At 42.7% G+C, this 22,568-nt stretch overlaps 3 protein-coding genes across 6 annotated transcripts in view; 2 read left to right on the top strand and 1 right to left on the bottom strand.

Annotated features, from left to right (window-relative positions):
- The first annotated feature begins 1,592 nt into the window (after positions 1 to 1,592).
- Positions 1,593 to 7,549, top strand: LOC143357793 (uncharacterized). Of its 3 annotated transcripts, none has more exons than XM_076794415.1 (8): positions 1,593 to 1,702; positions 4,932 to 5,098; positions 5,322 to 5,483; positions 5,901 to 6,104; positions 6,185 to 6,448; positions 6,510 to 6,744; positions 6,961 to 7,033; positions 7,098 to 7,549. In XM_076794415.1, exons 2-8 carry the CDS (start codon positions 5,044 to 5,046, stop codon positions 7,101 to 7,103), a joined length of 999 nt encoding a protein of 332 aa, XP_076650530.1. In that variant the 5' UTR covers positions 1,593 to 1,702; positions 4,932 to 5,043; the 3' UTR covers positions 7,104 to 7,549. The 3 variants fall into 3 exon arrangements, with proteins under 3 accessions (XP_076650530.1, XP_076650528.1, XP_076650529.1); XM_076794413.1 differs by having other exon boundaries at positions 1,653 to 1,947; XM_076794414.1 differs by lacking the exon at positions 1,593 to 1,702 and adding an exon at positions 2,774 to 2,906.
- A 255-nt stretch (positions 7,550 to 7,804) lies between these two features.
- Positions 7,805 to 9,186, bottom strand: Cisd2 (CDGSH iron sulfur domain 2). Its single transcript, XM_076794425.1, has 4 exons — positions 9,028 to 9,186; positions 8,761 to 8,855; positions 8,392 to 8,508; positions 7,805 to 8,155 (listed from the first exon to the last, which is right to left on the bottom strand). Exons 1-4 carry the CDS (start codon positions 9,122 to 9,124, stop codon positions 8,066 to 8,068), a joined length of 399 nt encoding a protein of 132 aa, XP_076650540.1. The 5' UTR covers positions 9,125 to 9,186; the 3' UTR covers positions 7,805 to 8,065.
- Positions 9,187 to 10,761: 1,575 nt separating this feature from the next.
- Efa6 (Exchange factor for Arf 6) overlaps positions 10,762 to 22,568 on the top strand; it is a 58,416-nt gene continuing 46,609 nt past the window's right edge. Inside the window, exon 1 of one of the 2 annotated variants that reach the window (XM_076794380.1) lies at positions 10,762 to 11,612. In XM_076794380.1, coding sequence (XP_076650495.1) covers positions 11,478 to 11,612 — 135 coding nt within the window. In that variant the 5' untranslated portion in view covers positions 10,762 to 11,477. The remainder of the gene's footprint in view (positions 11,613 to 22,568) is intronic. The other variant, XM_076794379.1, reaches the window with a different exon arrangement.

The raw sequence follows: 22,568 nt of genomic DNA, 5'->3' as shown, positions 1-22,568 counted from the left end.
ATTCAGCATTCAGTAATTACATAATAACCGATCTGTACAAATGACTTGATAATAGTATATAATAACGCGGGATGGGTTTTCGAAAAAGAAGATTTTCATTCGAAGCGGAAGTTTATGCTTTTAGACAGTCGCACAAACAGTAGATAATTTTCAGTATCGTTTGTTGACGAAGGAAATACGATGCGTCGACGCGACAAACTCTTTGCATCCAAACAGTCTTAAAGTAGGACGAACTGTTCTTCGCAAGTTCTCCTCTGCATTAAACATTTCCGATCGCGCTGGTATGGTATCAGTCCGGCCGATTAATAATAACGAGAATTTAATAAAAACGATCTGCCGGAAGATAGAGTATCGATCGACAGCTTCGACAGCATTAATTGCTGAATAAAATATTGAAGCAACGCAAGGTCAAACGTTGCACCGTAGCCGGCTCGGCGAAAGATCATGAAATATAAAGCAAACTCATGCAGTAGGGGGTACGGTCTCTACGCTCGCCACCATACAAACTGTCTAATACACTAATTGCGTTCATTAAACAAGATTCGATAAGAACGGTCCGAAAACAGTCTTATCACAGTTCAAAGCTTAAACAAATTTACTTTACTGAACACAGTAGTTGTTTTACAAAATGATGCGTTATCAGAGATAAAAGTAACAGTGGAACTAAAGATCTGCTTGTTCACCGAAATAATTTAAACGTTAGGGAACTTGCACAGACGTTTTAAAATTCGTATATTATTTAAAAACTGCCATAAAACGGCTCTGGTATTAGCTAAACCTGTGCGCACACATATACACTTTATAACTCGTAAACGAATTAACCAATATCGGTGAAATTTTCAGCATGGATATAATTTATTCGAGCGAATCAAATACATTCTTTAAATTTTCAATACAGACTCAGATAAAAAAGCTGAAAAAACCAACTTTTACTATTTCTTTTGCGATTCCGACCAATTCAAATTTTCTTCAAAAATTTTTTACACCTCGTCTAATAAACTAATCCTTCTAACTTCTCAATAAAATCAAGTCGTTTGATCTAATTTTTAAAAAGTTATGTTGCTTCAAATAGTGTAGACTCAGTTTTGCTCGTTAGTGTATATTGTTATGGATTGTATTATGGAAATTCAAGCGAAAAAAGCAATACTTCTTCCGTCACGACTTTTATTACGTTGCAAAGGGTATAAAAGTTTCATTGGAATTTTTTCTATCACAAATCTCTATGTAAATAGGAAATGGTGTTCCCCATTTTATGACCCAATGAAGGGTGAATATTATTTCTCTAACGATTGTTCTCCTATTACATATCTTTTCATGAAAGGTCAACTAGTCTTGCCCAGGTTACAATCAGTAATGGTAAAAAGAAAAATTGAAGGGTGAATGGTATTTTAGTTTCCTTAAAGATATCCCCTAACGGAACAATAAATCAAAAGTCCGTAGAAAATAAAATGAAAAATATTCGCAACGGGTAATTCGAGTGTTGCGCCGCGAAATTCTCGAACGTGTTATCATCTAATATGCTGCACTGATCCAAATAGTAATGAATTTCAAGTGAACCGTAGGCTTCCTCAGCGTCTTGTGACGCGTTTGCACATGCGACGCATTGCTTTTAGCCCTCTCCTCGTTGCCTGTCACTATGTGCCTCTCGAGGCGAGTAGAACGCACAGTATGCTGTTGCTCCCGAAAGAAGAAAGAAGTGACGGTACGGTGTGATTCGGTTCGTCCACGTACTCCTCGTAACTGTCAACGTGTGCACACGCTCGTTCTCGCAACATGGAATAATACATCGACCTGTGCTCCGATCGATAAAACTCATTTAACGAACAGGAACATTCGTCCGCCGCGTGCATACACGTTCCCAGCAAAAGGTTTACCTGTTCCATTACACGCGAACGGGGGAAAACCGCAGCCGCCGTTCTATCATTATTAAAACGCATTACAATCCAAGTTAGTATCCCGGAAACGATAGCGTAGCCAGATAACAGTTAGAAAAATTTCTCCGGAAAGGTATCGTACAGTGCTTGGTAAAATAACAAATGGCAAATGGTCTGATTCGCTCGAGAAATTTAATTGACGCTGCTCGAGCGAGAATCACCTACGTTTCAGATACAATTCTTTATTCGTTTAAAACATGATTGGTTGAAACGATTCTCTTCTGCCGAAGCTATTGCTTTTCTATTTCTTTGCCAATTTTGCACGTGTCCCTGCACTGCAGTTCCGAGGATAGTATTTCCATTAGAATGTTGTTTGTTATTGTCTCGAATAGACCGTGCTATATTATTGGCACGGTGTCAGAGGCTTGAAATGGCACGCGAGGCGTTTTTCTCCAAAATGTTGCGGAGCCGCGGCACCGAGGGGCGCGTCACGGGCTTATTTAAACGCGAAACCGAGCATCGGCTGACGTCCTGTTAACGATTGTGTAATTGACTGGTGCCCGAAACGAAATCGCCGGTGTTTGTTTCCGAAAAGTCCTCGGGGCCACGCGCGCGCGGAAGAAACGTGCGCCGATGGTTCGCAGCTGTTTCCCGAAGTAATACGTAAAACGGACACGGCGAGGTGAAAAGTGAACGGCGAAGTGGGATCGGAACACGGGCAAGTGTCTTGGTACATACACGAAATATTTTCTCCGGCCCGCAGAAGGAGCCCGTTCGGTTTAATTGTAATGCAATTGATCGTGGGATTATTACACCGAGTATGTCGGTGTAATCGCGGTCGAACCTTGCCTCCTCGCGCGTGGACCATCCTACACGCGCGCCTCTGGCTCTCTTCGTCGGCTTTGGCACCCGCAGCTGATCGTCGCAGCATTTTCGCTCGGCGGGAAATACATGCCCGATTCCTTCGACCGGGAAACGAACGATTGCGAATAGGGGAAAAAGTGGAACGTTTTACTTTCACGTTTGACGAAGGTATGCACTATCAGAGCGTGTATTATGCACCGAGGGGAATTGGGTTAATCCTCCTTACCTCGCGCTCGAACTTTTCCCTCGTGATTGATATTATTGGAAACCGTTGCGGCATTCGCGTACTCGTATCACGTGTTTCGTTTCGAACGTGACCTCGTCAAAAAATACGTTCACTGCTATCGGTTCCACGGGCTCGGCCACTTGATACATACCGATAAACCGTAACGCGATACAGTTGGATACCGAAATTATCAGCCAACCATTCTAAGGTAATTATGACAATGGCGCGTCGGTCAAGGGACCCCTCGTGCAACGACACGTTCAACGTGAAATTCTAAAATCTTTGCAGCCATCGACTAGGCAGATGCATTTCGTGGAAAAATTACGCGACCACGGTATTATATCTAAGCGGCCAATCATTTCTCACAATTAAAGCCTGTATTTCCCGTTCGATGGTTACTCATTAGCACGTGCCACGCGTCGTAACGTGAACATGTCGGTGAGCTAAGGAGACCTGTGTGCGTAACCTTGCCGTAGAAATCTGGCACGTGTTCGTTCTCGTAGAATTTCCCAAGATTGCTCCCGAACTCACCGGTTCACGTCACCGCCGCCATATTGGTTGTGCCGGTAGCTGACGTAGCCTCTTTTATCTGTTTAATTACGATTACTCAAATGTATTTGCCATTACGTATACGCGGAACTAATGACTACCGTTCGATAACAGACATAGTCGAATTTGATTCTAAATAAAGAAAGTGACCTTAGCGTCGCACGGGTAAACTAATTTTCAGTTCTTGCAGAACCCTCCGTGTTGCGGTGCCGCTACAGCTGAAAGGAATTGCTAATGCAAATACCATTCAGCATTCTATTGTGCATCGGTATATCGCGATAAATTGCTTTTCAATTTTTCCTTTGACACAGCCTGGTTTTTTCATATGGAAATTCAACTACTCGCAGAATCTTTCGCTTTGAATAAGGACTTCACGGCAAAATTGTAATGTTCATAATTCAGTGTACGACATTGCTTGTCGAAGATTTCAGTTTATGCGAGCGACCCTGGACAATACTTATCGAGCCCGATCTATCGACCGAACGCGAACCTATCTTGCAATTGGTTTCCTCTTCGACGTGGTTATAAATATTAATAGCGCTCTACGTCATCCGTTTCGTTTTTCTCGAATTTTCTGTATTAATAGATTTAGGAAGAAACAATTTTACTCGTCGGAAAGTGACTGTGCAAAAGCGGAATCGCGTCCTTTTCAGATAGGCTTGCGTCGAACATAACTGCCGGAGCTTCGGAACGTTTTCCCTACTCTTTTTTGTTACTTCGCGTTGCGCATACACGTTCTCGTGCTTGTGCACAAGTTCTTTACACCAGCATTTGCATTTTACATCTACGTATAGATCACTGATATGCCCGTGTTATTTAATGTCGATCGGGGAAGGGATAATGTACGAACGTAGAGCAGAATTCCCGGAAGTGAACGGGAGAAATTCGTGGAAGTCGGGCGGAAAAATCGCTGGAGACAAAATGGAGGCACTGATACCGATACGGGGAAGAACAAATTAGGGGACTTGATAGGGGTAGTATGGAGGATGGCTGTCTGCCCAAATCTTTTGTTGGATAACTGCAGAGGGGAAGTTAATCAAATGGAAGTCTCTTGTCGACAACAGTGCCTTCTCCATTATTTAGGTAGTAGTGCGGGAGCTGCTTCTCATAGCTTTGGCCGACATCTTTACTGCTCGGTTTAGTGTCGGCACTAGGCTCTTTAGTCAGTCCCCATCGGACGTTTACGGATATCGATACCGGTATCGAGAAAATTAGAAGAATTAGAATAGCAAAGAAATAAGAAAATATCTTTTTGAGAATTTGTTCTCGCGCAGCCTTGTCGATAGACTCTAAACATGGCGAATTGATTGAGAAAATATATTTGTTGTGTGTCTAGTTTATCTAAGATAACGGATAAAGAGTTACGAGTGGTTAGACAACGGTCGCGTTGAAGTTGATAATTATCATCTTGATTCCAGGTTCGATTTCGCTACGCATTTACAGTGGGGAGCGATAAACCACGGAAGAGAGAACCGCTCGTGTGGTAGCGCGGAGGTTGCGAAGGGCTCAATTCTCTGAAGGGACGACAGCATGAAGAAGATGCTTCGGCTACCGGTGATCTTCGTGCTGATAATTTTGACGTTCGGTAAGGAGAACGTGCAAACGTATTTATTATTAAAGATAACGCGGAATGCATCTCGGGAAAAGATACTACCGCGTAGATGGCGTGCACTTGGAGACCGTCGAACGATATTTACCGTACAGCCGAAGTAAATACAGTAAACCCAAGATATTCTTTTAATTGCGGAATGTTTATTATAATTTAGTGATTTGGTATGATTAATTTGCGAATTTCTGTGCTCGTTTAGTGGGCAGTAACCCAGCGTCACTAGTTGAAGTACCCAACGCACCAGTGGTTGCACCAGCGGCTGCAGCGGACGTGAACGCGAAGATTGAGACAACAACCATTTCAGCGAACAATGATAGCCTGACCGTTGCATCATCGGTTAGCCCGATCGAAATTAAAACGAGTGAGTACAATGGAACTTTTTCAATGATTTGATCCTTCGACCTCGTGTCGGCTTAGCTGACATTTCGACCGCGAAGAATTAAACGGCGGTGCTTCTGCGTAAAAAGCAAGCAGTTAGAAACGTTAAACCGAATGTTTGTCGAAGCATTTCCCGCTCTGGGAAAAATTATATTTCTATTGCACGATTTTGTTTAAAGTTTAAAGGGTAAGGGATCCAATACTGTGGGGGTACCCGTTACTGTGTCTACATTAATTATACTTAAAAAAATGTAATATCTGTTTTTTTTTAATAGTCGTTATGCTTAAAAAATAAATATAATTAATATAGGCACAGTAATTGGGCCCGCAACCCTATATTACGTTCGATTTTTACGTGAAATAACGTTTAATTGGTATCGCATCATTATTTTAAATACAGAGAGTCCGAATGACACGAAAATTGTACCACCGAAAGCAACTGACGCTCTCGAAACGGTACCGCAGCACATTGCTAAACCAAACGAAACTGAGAAGCATAAAGAATGCAATTCCACGAGGGAATCGGAGGACATGCGAGGCTGTTACGTTACATCAACTGATAGCGGCGAAGTGGCAGATCACATTACGACACAAAGTGCAGCAGGTACAACGCCCCTCAGTTTAAGTAAATTAAGATTAAGTAGCATTCAATGGGATCTTGATCTATCCTTGACCTTTAATAAGAATCGACAACAATCGTGAATGTCGTGACCGAGAAGACTGAGACGAACAAAACGGAATCTCAGGCGCCGAAACCTTTGCCGGACAAAAACAAGAAGAAGGGTGACAAAGAGAAAGACGTCAAGAAGGAGGATGACAAGGGAAAGGATGAGAAGAAAAACAAGAACGTCGACATAGTCCCGCTGAATCCGACAGAAACCACGAATCAAGTGTCCTACGAGACTGCGCCTGCGAAACCGAGTGATGTTAAAAATACAAATGGCACAGGTACAATAGTTGCGTTAACAATCAGTTTTAGACATTCCATTAATTAATTTTTATTTTCTAGGAGATGGCCCGAAGCCCGTTACACCGCCAGCTACTGTTAATGACACTGCAACGTCAAATAACTCGGTACTACCGCTGAATAAAGTAGAATCCGGAGGTGTTGTTGCAGAAGCGAAATTGGCGGATCAAAACAAAAGTATGCCATCCGGAATCATAGCGTTAGTTACCGCGATCAGTTTTGGTGTCGCAATCGCGATAGTGTACATAGGAATGATTGTTTGGAGGCGGTATGTTGAGTAAGTTGTAATTTAACTACTTTAATTATAAAATCCAATAATAGTACATTTAAAAAGAAAATGGTACCAGAGGTATACCGACAATTTTATTTTTAACTCTAGTCATTTGTATCTTCGGTCGCCATTTTTTATTTTTTAATTCTACGAAAACTAAAGTATAAAAATATTAATAATTTTTATGAATATCTACTAACTTAACTACTAAATTTATTCTAGGTACAGGTACGGCCATCGAGAGTTACTCGTTAACGAACTAGAATTCGACACTAATGATTTACGTCATTTCGAGGTAAGTTCGATATTGATGGAAGTTAAATCACCGCGTGCTAATTATATATTCTATATTGTTTCAGCTGTAATCTGAGAGAAATTAAGGAACCTTAAAAAGAGATACGATTCAATGACTCACAGCCGAGGCTGGTACCATACACCTGTTAAAGATTCATTAATCTGTGATACTGAGGACATGCTTTGCGACTGACAGTCAACAAACCAAATATATTTGGATAATGTTATACATTTCTTGTAACGTAATTGTTTTATATCTATACAGCCCGATTTTTTCAACAAGTTAGTCGTTCATTCCTACTCCTGTAGACGATTACAGTAATGTTACTATTATTTATATTTTCTTTTTCACGATGAGCATAATCATGCGGATCATTGAATAATGTTTCTGCGTGTTTACGAAACTGTATGGGTGCTAGAACGAAATGTATCGGTTCTCTCAATGATTATTGTGAACGATATTGTTTTGTAGTATTCAAGTGTTATTTAATACGTATTAAATTTTTGTAAACTAGCATTATCATTTTTGCTTTTCATTTTATATTATACCATTTGTGATAAACGTGTAAATATTGTTAGTAAAATAAATAAGTGGACTATTTTTTTAAAGAAAGATTATTTATTTTAGCGCTTATGTATTGTAACCAATGGAAATACCGAATAACACAAAAGTTGTAATTATACTAATCGTAAAAATTATGTGTAAAAAAGTAATACATATGAAGCTTCGAACCTTGTACGTTAAAACTTACACAATTACTAAACCATAAAATTTGCGCAACAATATATTTATTTATAAATTTGTTTAGATCACATTCTAAAAAATAGATACAGATAACAAATACATAGTTTGCATTTGGTAGATGGTATTATTTCTTTAGTTTCGAAACTTACTTGATATGCGTATTAAGCATATATCTTTCTCCTCTATGAGGTGTCTACAATGTTGGTTCAAGGAATATTTGCTTAAATTATCGATGACATTGCAGATGGCAAATACATATAATGAAATTTATGTGTTCACTGATTTCCATTAAGCTTTCTTCTTTGTCACAACAAGGGGACCCACATTGTCATTTTCTTCTGTATTATGAGTTCCATGAGAGCCGTCACAATATGGCCACTGAAATAAACACAAATACTTATCAATATAGATAATATTTTAATGCTTTTAGTTCTATGACCCCTAGTAATGTATACAAAAATACTAGAATTATTAGAACTGAGAAAATTATGATTATATAACATGAGTGTCACAAGCATATTCTTAGATATAGTTAATGTAGGTCACTAACCGAATTCCCCTAAGATCTTAATGCCATAGAACTATACTAGATAGTGAAATATTAAAACACTTACATTTTTAGATCTCCAACAGCGACAAAACACAGCTTTTTCAGTTATATCTTCTATATCAACAGTATCTACTACTTTAGCCACATCTTTTTTGATAGAATGGTTAACACGTCCACAGGGCTGAAAAACATAATTTCGCAAATCACGGAAGTGAATAAAAATACTGGTTGCTTAATAACACGACATATGTATATATTTCGTTAGTCAGAAACAATACACAAAGTAAATAACATTATTGAAAGAGAATAAGATTTCCGTAATTCAAGATTATTGGTGAGTCATGCAGTTACATAATCAATCAGTGAAAAAGTAAAATATACCGTAATATACTACTAATGTTCTTGGTATTTCGATAACAGGTAGGTTACTTACCGGGCCTCTCGCTAACGGACAAAATGCTTTGTAGGACATATAACCGACGCCAGCTAGCATAGCAGTTGGAGGAATTAAGGCGAACCAGTCTCGTACTAAATGAAAGCATAGAACACTCATAATTTCGCATTATTTGCAATCTACCGAGCAAAGTAGTTTACTGGTTTGTCGCAGCATATACTATTTAAATGTCCGCCTTCTACTGTTACTCGGTATGATTTAGCCGAATAATTGAATATCTAACAAATAGAATGTCCACTTTCTCACCTCCTAATCGGAACCATCCTCCTATAGAATCTGGAATCGGTAATCCAGCTAAATAATTGGGAATAGATATCTTGACGAGATGTGCAATTGGCTCCATGTTGCTATTACTACTATCTGAGTCAAATCATGTATCGGATATGAATGCAAACCAGCTGATGATATATTGTAATTGTTATCTCGAAGATACGAAAGTTTACGTTTCGAAATATAAATATAGTATTAAATGTATACTACAGCCTATTAAAAGATTTGATCTGAAATTATATATACGAAAGACATATACATCATTGTTTCGGGGAATACGAATACTATATTCGTGTGTAAAACTCTGACGTATATTTTCAAGTAATATTTCGTAATTATATCATAACGATGTACTTCATTATATGCGATATTTAAATTCAAATGTCTATGGTGTTATTCAAATTAAGTATTCGAACAGCGGTACATGTGTATTTATTTAACAGTAAAAACGGCAGAATTATGTCATACAATATAATAATTAAAATACTTTGTAAGAGAATATATTTCGCATCGGCACATGAAATTTTAAATTCCGTATCTCTTTATCGTTGCTGGCAGTTTATGAGTAACGTAGTTCCTCAGGTGAAAGACCGGCTGGGTCCAGTGGACATGTAACAGTTATGATCTTTAGAGCTAGGAATGGAGGATAAACCACGTTTATTTGTGTTTGCTAAGATACAGTTCTCGATAAGAACGCTTCCTCAAGTTTGAAGAAACTTAGATGCCGGAAAATACCGCCGTTTCAGGACATTAACTATTGCAAAAATATCTCACAGCTCGCTGCATTTCGCAGCCCTCTAGAGACAAATATCAGAAACACAAGACAAGCGCGACTTTGATGTTTTTCAAGAACCAATTTGCAGCGCGCATGCGTAAAAAAGTAGTATTTCGTAAATATAATATCGGTCACTATTTGTATATACAAACACAAACATAAGAATTCGATCATTTGTAAGGACATCCAATTACATGCGCGATCTAATAAGTTATGTTCCTACTCTCTACATCTATCATTTAGACATTCCCGCGCTTTCGGACGTTTTCAACTTTCCGTATATCTTTCTTGTTCTATCCAGAGGTACACAGAAAGCGACGGAGCTGTTGAATGCAAGGACGTGGCAACGTCGGCTTGCAGTAGCATTTCAAGGTCGTTTGATGTATATACACAAAGATCAAAGGTTCCGACAGAAGCATAGACGACTTTTATAGAGATGAAGTTTGATGTTTCTTTGAAAATCGGTGTCCAGTGCGCATATGTCCGTAAGTGTGCACATTTGAATGTTACGACAGTAGATCGTTTCATGCGCATGCGTACATAAGTGTGTACACTGTGAACATAGCTTCGAAGCTTATACGAGAATTATACTTGTCTTTCGCTGTTCAAACTCAAGCCGCATAGACATCCCAAATATATAAAAACATTCAGTTATCTATGCGACACAATGTAAATAATCTTTCTAATAATATTTCGTTCATGGAATTATGTATATTTCTGAAACACAATGCTACACTATGTTGTATTTTAAATATTGCCGCGCTTTCTGATGTTTCGAATGTTTCCCAGGCAGTGTCGCCGTCCTGGTTCATTCGACGGTCAAGAGACAGGGATGGAAGTATGGACTTAAAGAAACGGCAACGCTGCGTACAAGTGGGGTGCCAAAAGTCGGTCAATTCGGCGATATGAAGATCAAGAGTGTCGCGTCTGGCGTAGCCGACACCGTAAGTTTCGGTTCTGCGAGGCAACTCTGTGGTCGCCGGGATGCCTTGTAGGTGGCGCCATCCAGTCGCAAGGTATATGCCGGGCAGGGTGGAGGTGTCTGCGTCGTCCGCAAGGATACGACGTCGGTTGCCGCGACGCCGCCGCGGTTCGCGCAGGCACAGGTACGAAGTGCGCGCGTTTTCGAGGCGGTATCACGGAAAGCGCAGGAGTGGCGTTACCACGTATCCTGCCTGGTGTTGCTTGTGTCCCAGCACCGTTGACGGTTCGTGGTAGTAGCAGGAGAGGTTCGGCGGCATCGTCGGGAAGAGGTGAGACCAGGAAAAAAGAAGAGGGAAACCGGGGGGGGGGTGGGGAAGGACAGAGATAGAAGGCGGTCGTATCCGCGCGGTGCAGTGCGAAAAGTGTTCGCGAACGGAGGGCCCCTGGTTCATCCCGTCTGTGCTTTTGTGTGTGTATGTGTGTGCGTGTGTGTGGGTGGGTGGTGCGTGCCTATGTGTCAAAGGTTTGCACGTAGATAGAAGAACGGTTGACTAGTGACGCACGCACACACGCATGCACAACGCGCCGTGTTAGGAAAAGAAAAGAGGGAGGAGAGAGAGAAAGACGGAAAACACACGGGCTGCTGCCGGATAATCGTTGTGTACGGTGTGCGGGTTTTTCGTGAAGGTGCGTCAAATGACAGTGAGGTGATCAATGTGCTTGAAACATGGCTGAGGAGCTGGTGGTCACCCTGAACCGCGGCGACTCGTCCGGATTCGGGTTTTCGCTCCTCGGCACCGCTGGCCTGCCGCACGTCATTTACGACATCGTCGAGAACTCGCCGGCAGCGAAGAGCGGCAAGGTAAGTCCAACACGACCAGGTTTACTGATCACCCCTCGTGTGCTAGCCCGTTGGCATCGGCGACCTCGGAATCCGCCTAAAACACTCGATCCCCCCCCCCCCCCGGCTTAAATGGTTAGCAACTAAGTCGATAGACCGGTTAAGACAAAACATTGTAAGCGGTTCGATCGTTCTCTATAAGCAACCAAGTGTGCGTGTGTGCCTGTGTGTGTTTATGTGTGCGCGCCTACTCGCTACCAGAAGTTCGAGGACGGTCAAAGGTGGCATTGCAAAGCTGGCAACCCCATAAGATATGCATGCACATTGAGAATCCTGCGAATGCAAGGGCCTGAAAATAACGCCCGGTGTATATCGACCCGTGTTATTATCACGAGCACCCTCTGTCGCCCCGTCTGTTTCTTCCTCGACCTCCGATTACTTTTTATTCTCACGCTTTGCGAGCGGTGTTGGTGCTTCTTGTATATACACCCGTCTTAACGTCGATGGTACGGCCGGGATGCTGATTGGCTGGGTGGGATCGGTTTAACGGCCACATTCCAGCCTGTCGGTCCCTCTGTCCGTGTGCTTCTCTCCTCTCTCCTTTTCTCTTTCTCTCTCTCCCCCCTCCCTCTCTCTCTCTCTCTCTGTCTGTCTCTCTTCCCTCTTTTTCTCTTTCCTGTTTCCTGGGGAACGTACCCCTTCTCGACGGTCATACAAATTGGAAAATTTGAATCAGGACAGGACTGCCGGACCTTTCGCCTGTACATGCCGCCGGCTGTCTCGTTTTTCAACGGTCCCTTCCGTTCACGGGCGAAATATTTTTCAATGCAGCCATGTTTACGTGCCAGAATAGCGAATTCTTGCTTCTATGACAAGGTAGGTATATCATGGTGTGCCTCCCTTGGCTTTCCGCTGCTACACGCCGTCATTTACAAATCGTATACATTGTTGTTTCTCGTTCTTTTTTCACGGCAATTTGTTCGGTGAATCTTCGAACATATTCGTTACGTGTTCGCGAATCTATCGAAAAATACGTCGACTAGAGCGTCGGATACGCAGACGTTTGTGACGGGCGATTAACACACGATTCCATCTGACGGATCGACTTTAAGTCAACGAAACTTTTCTTCCCCCGGTACACGCAAGCGCGTCGTTATTCGTTCGAGAATCTTTTTTTTTCGCGGCACCGGGCAATTTTGCAAATTGAACCATTCTGCCCCCTGTGTTGCACAGAATAGATCGATTACTTTCGCGGAACTGGTTGCCGGTACCCTGCGTCGGCAGGCAAGATGCGTGCGTGTGTATTTCGAATGGCAGATGCGAAATAGATTAACCGACGTACGGCGGACCAGTTTCGAACAACCGTAAGGTGCGACCGAGATGGAAGTAGCCGGGCAAAATGTTTCGAACAATGGCACGCGATTATTCGCATTTCATTCGACAATTGTTACAAGATAAAACCTCAAAGTATCGAAATAAAAATATCTTTGTCCTACATATGGTAGATGTGCGCTATTTCAGCTCGTGACCCAGTAGTCAGCCTTTCGCGATTTTTAATATGCATCATGCTTTCGAAATAAGTACAATTAATATAGGCACAATAATTGGGTCCCTTGCCCTGGTCAATAATGCGGAAATTGTTGACGACAACAATCTGTTATTATTATTATTATACGGACCAATAATAGTTTCAGACGATCGTATTGTAGGCGTGTTTGTTTGTTTGTTTACATTGTCTCTTCTTCTCCGATGTATGCATATTTTTAGGCGAGCTAGCTCCCTCCTCCCACCCTCCCTTTATTTACGAATCGTGCGACTGGCAACTAATCAAAGCGAGTGTGCCGAAAATTCCGGGCCGCGCGTGCGTGCGTGCGCTTTTTCCCTTCTACATAACTGTCATTCGCGAAAAGAATGCGCCTAACTGAGGAGCGGTTGGGCATTACGCGTGATTGGAATGCGTTACTTTGTGTCCGACCGTACCTCTTCTGCTTTTGTTTTGCGAATTCTTAAAACCTCACGTACGTATACGTGACGAGCCGTGGTACATATATTAATACGATGACTTGTACTACGTACCCACTTCGCTTAACGCGACTGTAACAACGATAATCATAACCTGTTTAGGACTGTTATACCACTCAACGTACTGTTGTGCTTTAACACATTATCGACGTTGGTCTTCAGAGACCGCCGTCTGCGCACGCAATTATATTTTTGCACGGGTACAACTCTTTTTATTTGACTTCAGCCATTTTAGAGATACAAGTTTCCGTATGCATAAATTTTCGTCTCGTTTTTAACACTAGAACTACCGAGCCCTAAACGTGACTTAGACTTATCCCTTTATAATAACAGCAAGATTGAATTTGCTCAGGTTTATGGTAACATGTACTCCAAAGAGGAGATATATTAAAAAATTTCTCGTGAAAACAGTTAACCCTTAGCACTCGAGTGGTGACTCTGAAGCACCACTAGAAATTGTTGTGGCATTATTTCAAAGAAATTACGAAAAATATTACAAAATATTTGTTACATTACAAAATTTGTATTTAATAGACTACTAAACATTTAAATATTATATGTAGAAATCGGATCAGTTTCGTATGAATAAAATCAAAATATTGTAGGACGGAAGAAATATTTAGTTTCAGAATAAAAATAGCGCCGAGTGCAAAGGGTTAATCGTGAAAGAAAAAATCATCCACCAGTCATTTTGACTGGTTCGGTAGTTCTAGTGTTAACCATGTCTGTTATGTAATTGTAAAATCACCGAGCTAACAGTGCGTTCGTGACGCACCGGAAACTCGATTCGGTTGACATATCGATACGAAAATTACCGGGAAAATTGGTCGAATATTTCTTCGAAACTATTTGTAGCAATCTCCGATGATGATTTCCGTTCATTGAATTCGATGGAATACGATATTCTTTCCCTTAATTGATATAATAGCAGCGCGAGGTTCGCAGGTCATAAGCTAGCGAACATAGCATCGAGGCTACCCCGCTTTCATTATTCGACCAATACAAGGAATGCGTAACACATCTCTCGCATTGTTCCCCGGGTTGTCCGAGTTTCTCTTCGAATTTTGAAAATTGCTTTTTGCTGTTCCGAATATGACCCCCCCCCCCGTTGCGCGTTACTTCGGACATATTAAACGCAGGCTTTTTGTACCGGTTGCCGCCATTTTGCTCGGACAGAGTGAATTGAAAATTGCGAGGGATGTTAGCCCGTCTGGGACAATGCGTTTACTTTGTCAATACATTGTTGAACTATGTATGAAAAAGAAACTTCAACATCATCTTTGAAATAATGATTTCAAAAGAAATGACTAGATTGCCTTCCTGTTTGTCGATTGAAACTGACGTCACGTTACGAAATAAACGGTTGAAAAATCTGTATACGATAAATTTTGTAAAAAGTATGAAATAATCGCCGGTAGATAACGTTACAAGCGGCGAATCAGAGGTTTCTAGAATCGATTAACTAACCCAGCGGGCAATACGTTAACGGTGAATTTGTCTGATTTTTTTCGTTCGTACCTCGGCGCGCAATTCCCTCGAAATGAATGGCTCGCGATTGCCGCGTATCAATTAAGGGGCACGTAAGGGAACAGATTCGATAAGAAACGGTTGGCAACCGAACACGGGCGCACTTGTGAAAACACGCGAACGAATACGCTGCCTGACAGGAGGAGAAGTAGTTGGCGGCTCGATCCCGGGTTTCGTTAGCCCGGTCGAGTTATGAAATTGCATTCTTTTTGTTTTTTTTTTTTTTTTTCAAATGATCCCGTTGCGCTCGCCCACCGAGCGGCAACGTTATGCAACGGGCACGTTGCGTGATAACGTAACGAAAGAAGAACTTGAAGTTTCTCGGACGGCGCAGAAAGCGGAGGCACGCGAGCCCCGACAATTAGCCGAACGCGCGTACACGTCGTCGAATTTCTCGAATTTATCGATCGATCGCTTTTCTTGATAACTGTAAGACGAATGCGCCTCCCTAGTTTCCATAATTAACGCCCCTCACGTGCGCGCGCTGCCTCGCTCCGCGAGTTCTTTGCTCCATTTGAAACGAAAAGAGAACCGGTGGATACGCTAATTAGAGAGACGAAAATAGGAGAATCGTAGAATTTTGTCTGCGAGGCTACGCTGTTCGGCTATAGTCCCTCGCACACTGCCTGCATCTCCGAAAGAAACGAGTAGACTATGAATTGCAGGTTAAAAGCGTGCACATAATTTAACACTGGAACTACCGAGTAATAAACACAACCGATGAATATTACTTTGTAATAATGACTAGACCACATCTATTCAAACCTAATACCATTTTTATTCTAACGTGTGCTTCAATGAGAAAGTTCATTCGAACAATTCTGATGAAAACATTTTTATAATTTCAGTAATTGTAAAAGATAAAATTAGACAAAATTCTAGTGTTAAAGCCCACTCACATTTGCCTTTGGAGTATTTGGGACAAAAAAAAATTGCGCAAGCTCGAAATAAATTCAATCTTCTCGCTTCTATATAGGCATGCGTGCCACTTCGGTGTTCGGTAGAGTTAGATATAAAACTGGCACCGGATTTTGATAGTTCTCTAATCGTGAACGGCAAAATGAGTAACCGAGCAACCATACCATTTGAATGGCTTATGGTTGAATCGGAGCTTTTTATAGCGCGGCGATATTGCATCAGACAACCTGTAAACCCGAACCCGTGACGACTTACTATTTACCTGGGCTTTCTGCAACACAGGATCGCCGTTACACCGATAGGCGTCTTACACCGTGCGTTCGCGTTTGACGTATTAATTTCTGTAGCACTTGCGCACCGTAATTCGATCCGAATCGATCGCGATCGAAAGTGGGACACAGTGTGCGTATAGTGTATCAAGGTGCCGGTGATACCGTGCGCATTATCAATCAATCCACTGGACACCAGACATCCACGATATTTCAAGATTAAACAGTTCGGTGGCACAAAGTTTTTGCCCGCGCAAGCGAATACGGTAGCTCCTTCAATCACGCTCCTCGAAAGTAGTTGCATAAAAGAGATTGTGATAACAATCCACCGACTTTTGCTCCGCGCTTGTGTTTCATTTATAACGTCACAGAAGTAATGTAAAAACGAGTTCGTTTTCATCCGTGGGGAACGCGTGTATTTCATGCGGCAATAAATGCACAGTAAACGTATAAAAAGATTGTCTCTGTAAATAATTTTTTGTCGAGTTTGCTTCTGTTAAAATGGCAATTTCAAACGCAACCGCGTCAGTCCATTCGCAGTCACGGCGCTAACTCGACCATAAAAATGCTAAAGACAACTGCCGGTAGTTTTTCTACACTTTCCTCGGCGGAACGAGTACGAAACTGTTCGAACGTGTCCCTGAAATGTCGTTGCCATAAGAAAATACGGCGCACCGTTACGACGGCGGTATAAAATCGGAAGAGTTTGGTGCGCGAGGAGCATCAATTCACGGGGTTTAAGTGGGGTACGCTGGACATCGTGGGCCGTTTCCCTCGTTAAAGAAAACGTAATTTTAGCGAGCGTCCAAGGACGTTCGAAAAGCACGCGCGAGAATGCAACGCGGCGAGACTCGCCGTTGCGTTTTAATGCGTTCTCGTTACTTGCATTTCACTGGCACAGGCAGGGGAAGAGCGGACAGCCCCCGGGACAGTTAAACGAAACACAACGAAAATGTACAGGGCGATCCAGTAATTGTCTACCTTCAGTATTTATCTGTAACAATATGAGAAAACGATGTAGACAAAAGTTGCATGGGGTTTCGGTGACTTTAAGGTCATCTTGTTTTCTTTGAATGGAATGACTTACTCGTTGGATCGTAAATCGATATACTACATTCTGCGTGGAAATGTATTGACCTTCATATGTCCTAAACCTAATCGCCGTATTCAAGTTGAGGGACATCGGTCACGGATAGTAAGTATTATACATATGGAACATTATTTCAATAATATCTAGTGAATTATTAGATTGATGACATGTCAACATATTCTAAAAGGGCAGCGTGCTAACTCTTTCATAGTATTTCCATATTATTGCCTCCACAGAATCATATTCTCTCAATACTCATATTATTAATTTAGCTAAATCCAAACTATAAATAAACTGTCTCAAGGGTTTTCCAGAACCCAATACAGTAAAGATTTTATCTTCAGTATTTCCATATTATCTAACTCTTTCGTAGTTTCAAAATAAGGTCCACGCCGGGGCCATGGGTCTCGATTTTTCTCTACAATTTTCTCGCTGTTTTCTTCTGTTTGTTGTTGTTTTCGCCTGCATTTTTCCGTGGCCAAGCTGCCTCTGTTTCATCGATGCGCTTCCTCTTGTCGGCCGAGACGAAAACGGGTCAACGACCACCGAACCGGGTAGGGGTAGTCTTATTTCGCGTTGTCGCAAGAAAACGCTCGCGATTCCTTTTTCGGGCCGGCTCGGGCTCGGATGACAAATCACGGAATCGTTCTCTCTCTCTCTCTCTCGCTCCCTCGGCAAAGCCTGCCACGGGAAATCCGGATCTTCGAGGGCGAAAATTCGCAATCATGCCGGAGATGTGAGTGCCGCTCGACCTAAAAATAGCTGTTCTAAACGTGAAACGGGAGATGTATCAGCGGACGACGATGCATTACGGCTCGTTTTGTTTTCCTTTCCAGGAGAAGCCATCCGAGAGCAACACAACGGCTCCTTCTCGGTGCTGATACGATACTATAATACTTGAGAAGGGTTATGTAACGTTCACATTCTGGTGGGCGGAACATGCGCATCGGGAAGTCATCTGACCGAGGGTGGAGTTTCGTTGACCAATGAGAAACGGCTCAACGAGGTCCTTCTCTTGTTGATTCACTCTTACAGACCTCTACTATATTGTATTATCAACACTGTACACAATACACAAGTAGTATGCATAAACATTTTACTCTCCGGAAGTCCCGTGGACTGTGATTAAGGAAGAACTTCAAAATCTTCTTTTAGAAAGTTGGACCACGTTTTCGAGTGTAGCTTGTTCACGACAAAAGTTCGCCAAGTTGCTTATGAAGAGTTTCTTCAGAAGTTCTCAACTGTGGATCATGAAGTTTAAAATCTATTGAATAGTCACCGGTAAGCAATGTCGTTGAGTATTTTTCTATTAAGGAAGACGGATCTGGAGCTGAACGCAATGCAGGGAACGAAACGTTCCCGAAGATACTAAGAGACAAGGACACGCTTGTTATATAAACTCCGTTGATACGAGCAGAGAATAATCCACAAATGTACACAAGGAAATCAAATTGTGCCAAGGATGTTACCAGAGACGATGGGAAGAAAGTCATGTCTGCATGACGCTGGCCGCCTGCAAACCTCTGAATCAGCGTAGTTACGCGTACGTGACACCGGTCGTCAAGGTGTTGAATCGTGACGGACACGAATCCTCAATTGACCTTTTAACGAACTTCAGCAATTGCCTTAACTGTGCGATAACTCAATTGATTTAATCTGCGTCGAGTTTACAAAACAGAACTGAATCTTGCTTTGCTGGGACAGCATAGCTAAACTTTCGCACAGTTGCATCGACAGGCGCGTTAAAGAATTGTACACGCGTGCCAAGTTCCATTACAATCGGCATGGTTGCGAGTTGGGTGGTACATATTCCTCGCAAGAAACGAGCCGATCATCGCGGATTAAACGGTTCGCAGGCGGGTGCTGGTTCGCAGCATCGCCCCGGGCGTCTGCGAGCTGTTTCTTCATCCGGAGGCAGAGAGATCTCTCGCGGAACAGTTGGTGGAGCGGAAGGAAAGGGGGGTTTACGGTGGAAAGAGAGGAAACAAAACGTAGCAGCGTTCTGTTTCTTGCTTGTCGCCGTCTGTTCCCCCGTTTGGCACGAGACCGGCGTGAATAGCGAGCGAACGACATCTGAAAAACGCAACGGGACGCGCCTTGCTGCTCTGCATTCTGAGCGTGACGAGAGAGCTCTCTCTCGTCGATCTACACACCTCTCTCTCTCTCTCTCTCTCCCTCTCTCTCTCTCAAGACGTGAAGAATCACGGGCGTAAATACCGCCTTATCTGCGCCTTGAATAGCAACGACCGGCGAAAACAAAACCGATCCGAGCGTCGAACGGCGGCGGCTACGTTCGATAACGCGCGCGAGGAATGCACAGTAGTGCTCACTTAAATTTTCAGTCTGGGATCCGGAAGTATAATTCTTGCGTTACTGGGCAGCGTTTCTTTTCGTGGAATTTACTCCAGCACAGCTCGACAAAGTCAGAGAATAGACTCGGCGAGCGGAAGCGAGATGAACGCAGCCCGGGCTATAACACTCTTCTTCTTCTTCTTATGCGGCATACACAACATTCTATTCGTATCGCTTAAGGATTGCCAAAGCATCACTAAAATTTGAGATCGATGTATCTACTAGTTTTGTTTAAAAAAATTCTGTGCGATAAAGACAAATACAGTATTCCAAATACAGTATTGTCTTATCTTCTCAAATGTGGTATCAATGGATTGCCGAGATTCTTCTGATTAAAACGAGCCCAAACACGACGTGAATCGGACTACTTTTGTAGACTTGATAGAGTGTAGTGCACACTTAAGTGTCCGCAGTCGGGACCGAATTAAGCTTGGGGCGGTGATTTCAATTGGTGGAAGGAAAGGGAAAAGGTGTAGAGTGGAATACCGATACCCAGCACATATCAATCAGGTCTTATTTTGTGGAATTGGAAAATGGAGAGGGGGTGTAGCGATGGACTATAAAACTCGTCCGATTTACGTCGTGTTTGGACTCATTTTAATCGGAACGATCTCAACAAACTATTGGTACTACGTTTTGAAGTATGTCTCCTTTCCTGTAGTATTTTCGTTCTTCTTGCTAGTCTACTGAGATCAGGCGCCGCCGAACTCGAAGTGCTAGGTTAGGGGAAAAGTGGGGATGGGTCGTGGAAATTTCAGTGCAACAGATTCCGTTAAATTTCAGCGAGCAGTTCTGTAATCGCGCGGCACTTTTCCGCGATAACGCGGGCGCAGCTGCGAATTCCTGTTTCGCAACAGGGAACCGTTAATCCCGGGGTTCTTAACCTCCCCCAAGGCAGCGAACGGGCGTTTCCTTTAAGGAAAAAACGGGGGAGAAATAAATCCGGAGAATATATTACGGGCCCCGGAGAATTAATTGCTTGTTGTATAGTTGCGCCGAAGTGCTACTTTTACGCTTCAAGGGTCTGCGAAGAATTCATGCATTCGCGTGCGGATTCGCGGAGGGAAATTAAAACGGTGCTTGTATACACGCTGCTGCCGGCAGTGCGCGGGGCCGGAGCGGAAATTTTATTAAACCTCGTCTCGTTTTACTTTTGCATGTATTTTTCTTAATGCACGGCCGCTGGATGTTGAATTAAAAGCGTTTCAATTACGGGCCGTTCATATCCGAAGCGAATTTTTAAATTTCAAACGTAATTCGTTCGATTTTCCGGGCACACGGTGTACGCGTGTGTTTGCGTTCTCGTTCATATTTTCCCAGCTCGTTTTTCGAATATTGACACGGTCCGTTCCGGTTTATTTGCGCGTTCGCCGAAACGCGTGACGCGAATCAGAAAGGTGGGAAATTGTTTCGCCCGATGGGACTCTTATGGGGACGGAGCGTTAATTTCGCTGACTCCTTGACTATGCACATCCTCGAGAAGTCTGCGAGCACGGTAGCCGAGGAAATGGGCGCGCCCGGGTCTTACAGGATCATTATGCGGACGTTGCTCGCCGGTGTATTTTCCAGTAAACACGGCCCCACGGGGAAAATAGAAAAGTTCAGAAAATATTGTCCACTTCGAACGCGACGTACAATTTTGCGCCCGCCCCGCTTCAATAAACAACCAAGCCCCAGCACGAAAGCAGCATCGATTAACTATGAAATTCCGGGACGAGGGGAATCGAGAAAAACGCGTTTTTCCAGAAGCGATCGCCAACCTGATTTTTCCATTAACAATTCATGATCGCGGAGCGCAGCATATGCAAATTAGTAAGATACATTGACAAAAACTTTTATTTTCGCCACAAAGAATTATTTATTTCTCCCTTCTAATGGCTATCATAAGCTTCAATGTAAACATGGATATTTGCATAAGGATCTGCAGCTTATGCACAAGCATTTTTATCGAAATTCTGATTACGAACTAGGTTGGCGGTGATCAGGCGTCTTTTTCAACTTTTCTACACCGTTATCGTTTGATCGGGAGATTTAGATAGGCCGCGTTAAAAGTAAAATTTATGACGTATCGCGTGCTATCTTTTTATCGGAGAGCTCGCGAGAACGTAAGAAGAGAAGTGGCGATAAGTTGGCCGTTACCGAATCCTGCCAAGCAACACGGAAAAATCGGCCTTTATATCCGGCCGGCGCTTGATCTCGGCTCGCTCGTCAGGAAGAAAAGGCAGAGGGAGAAAGGGCAGGAGGGAGGGAGGGAGGAAGGGAGAGCCCCGTTTTTCACCGGCTACGGAAGAAAAACGATTGACCTGGCGCGGCACATAAATTCGAATCTTCGGCCCTTCTTTTCGCGTTAGCTCGATGGCTGCTTTACGAGGTTGAATCGATTCCAATTTGGGTCGGGATATAACGCCGTTTGCGGACTCCGCGACAACCTCTCTACCCGGCCCCAGAAAAATCGCGTTGGCTTTCAGGCGACTTATACAGAATGAAGATAAAAAGAGTACAAGATCACTCGCAAATGGACGGCGATACTTCAAAAATAGACTGTGCCGCGCGAATTGAAATTCCCCCCTCTTTGCCGATCTCGCCGATTTTCTGGCAATACCTCCAGCAGACACTGGATGTTTCACCTAACTTTCTTTTTCGTACATTATAATCACGTTTTCCAGAAAAAAATTAGTGACTCGTTCACAAATAAACTGGTGATTTTTTTTTCATTACTTTCTAAATAATACACCGATATTTTGAAACTCTTTCAATCCTTTTACTGTCTCAAATTTCATCTACTCGTGTTTATCAGAA

The sequence above is a fragment of the Halictus rubicundus genome, chromosome 10, assembly GCF_050948215.1.
Source record: "Halictus rubicundus isolate RS-2024b chromosome 10, iyHalRubi1_principal, whole genome shotgun sequence".
Taxonomy (NCBI): Eukaryota; Metazoa; Arthropoda; class Insecta; order Hymenoptera; family Halictidae; genus Halictus; species Halictus rubicundus.
This window is presented reverse-complemented; position numbering and strand designations above follow the sequence as displayed.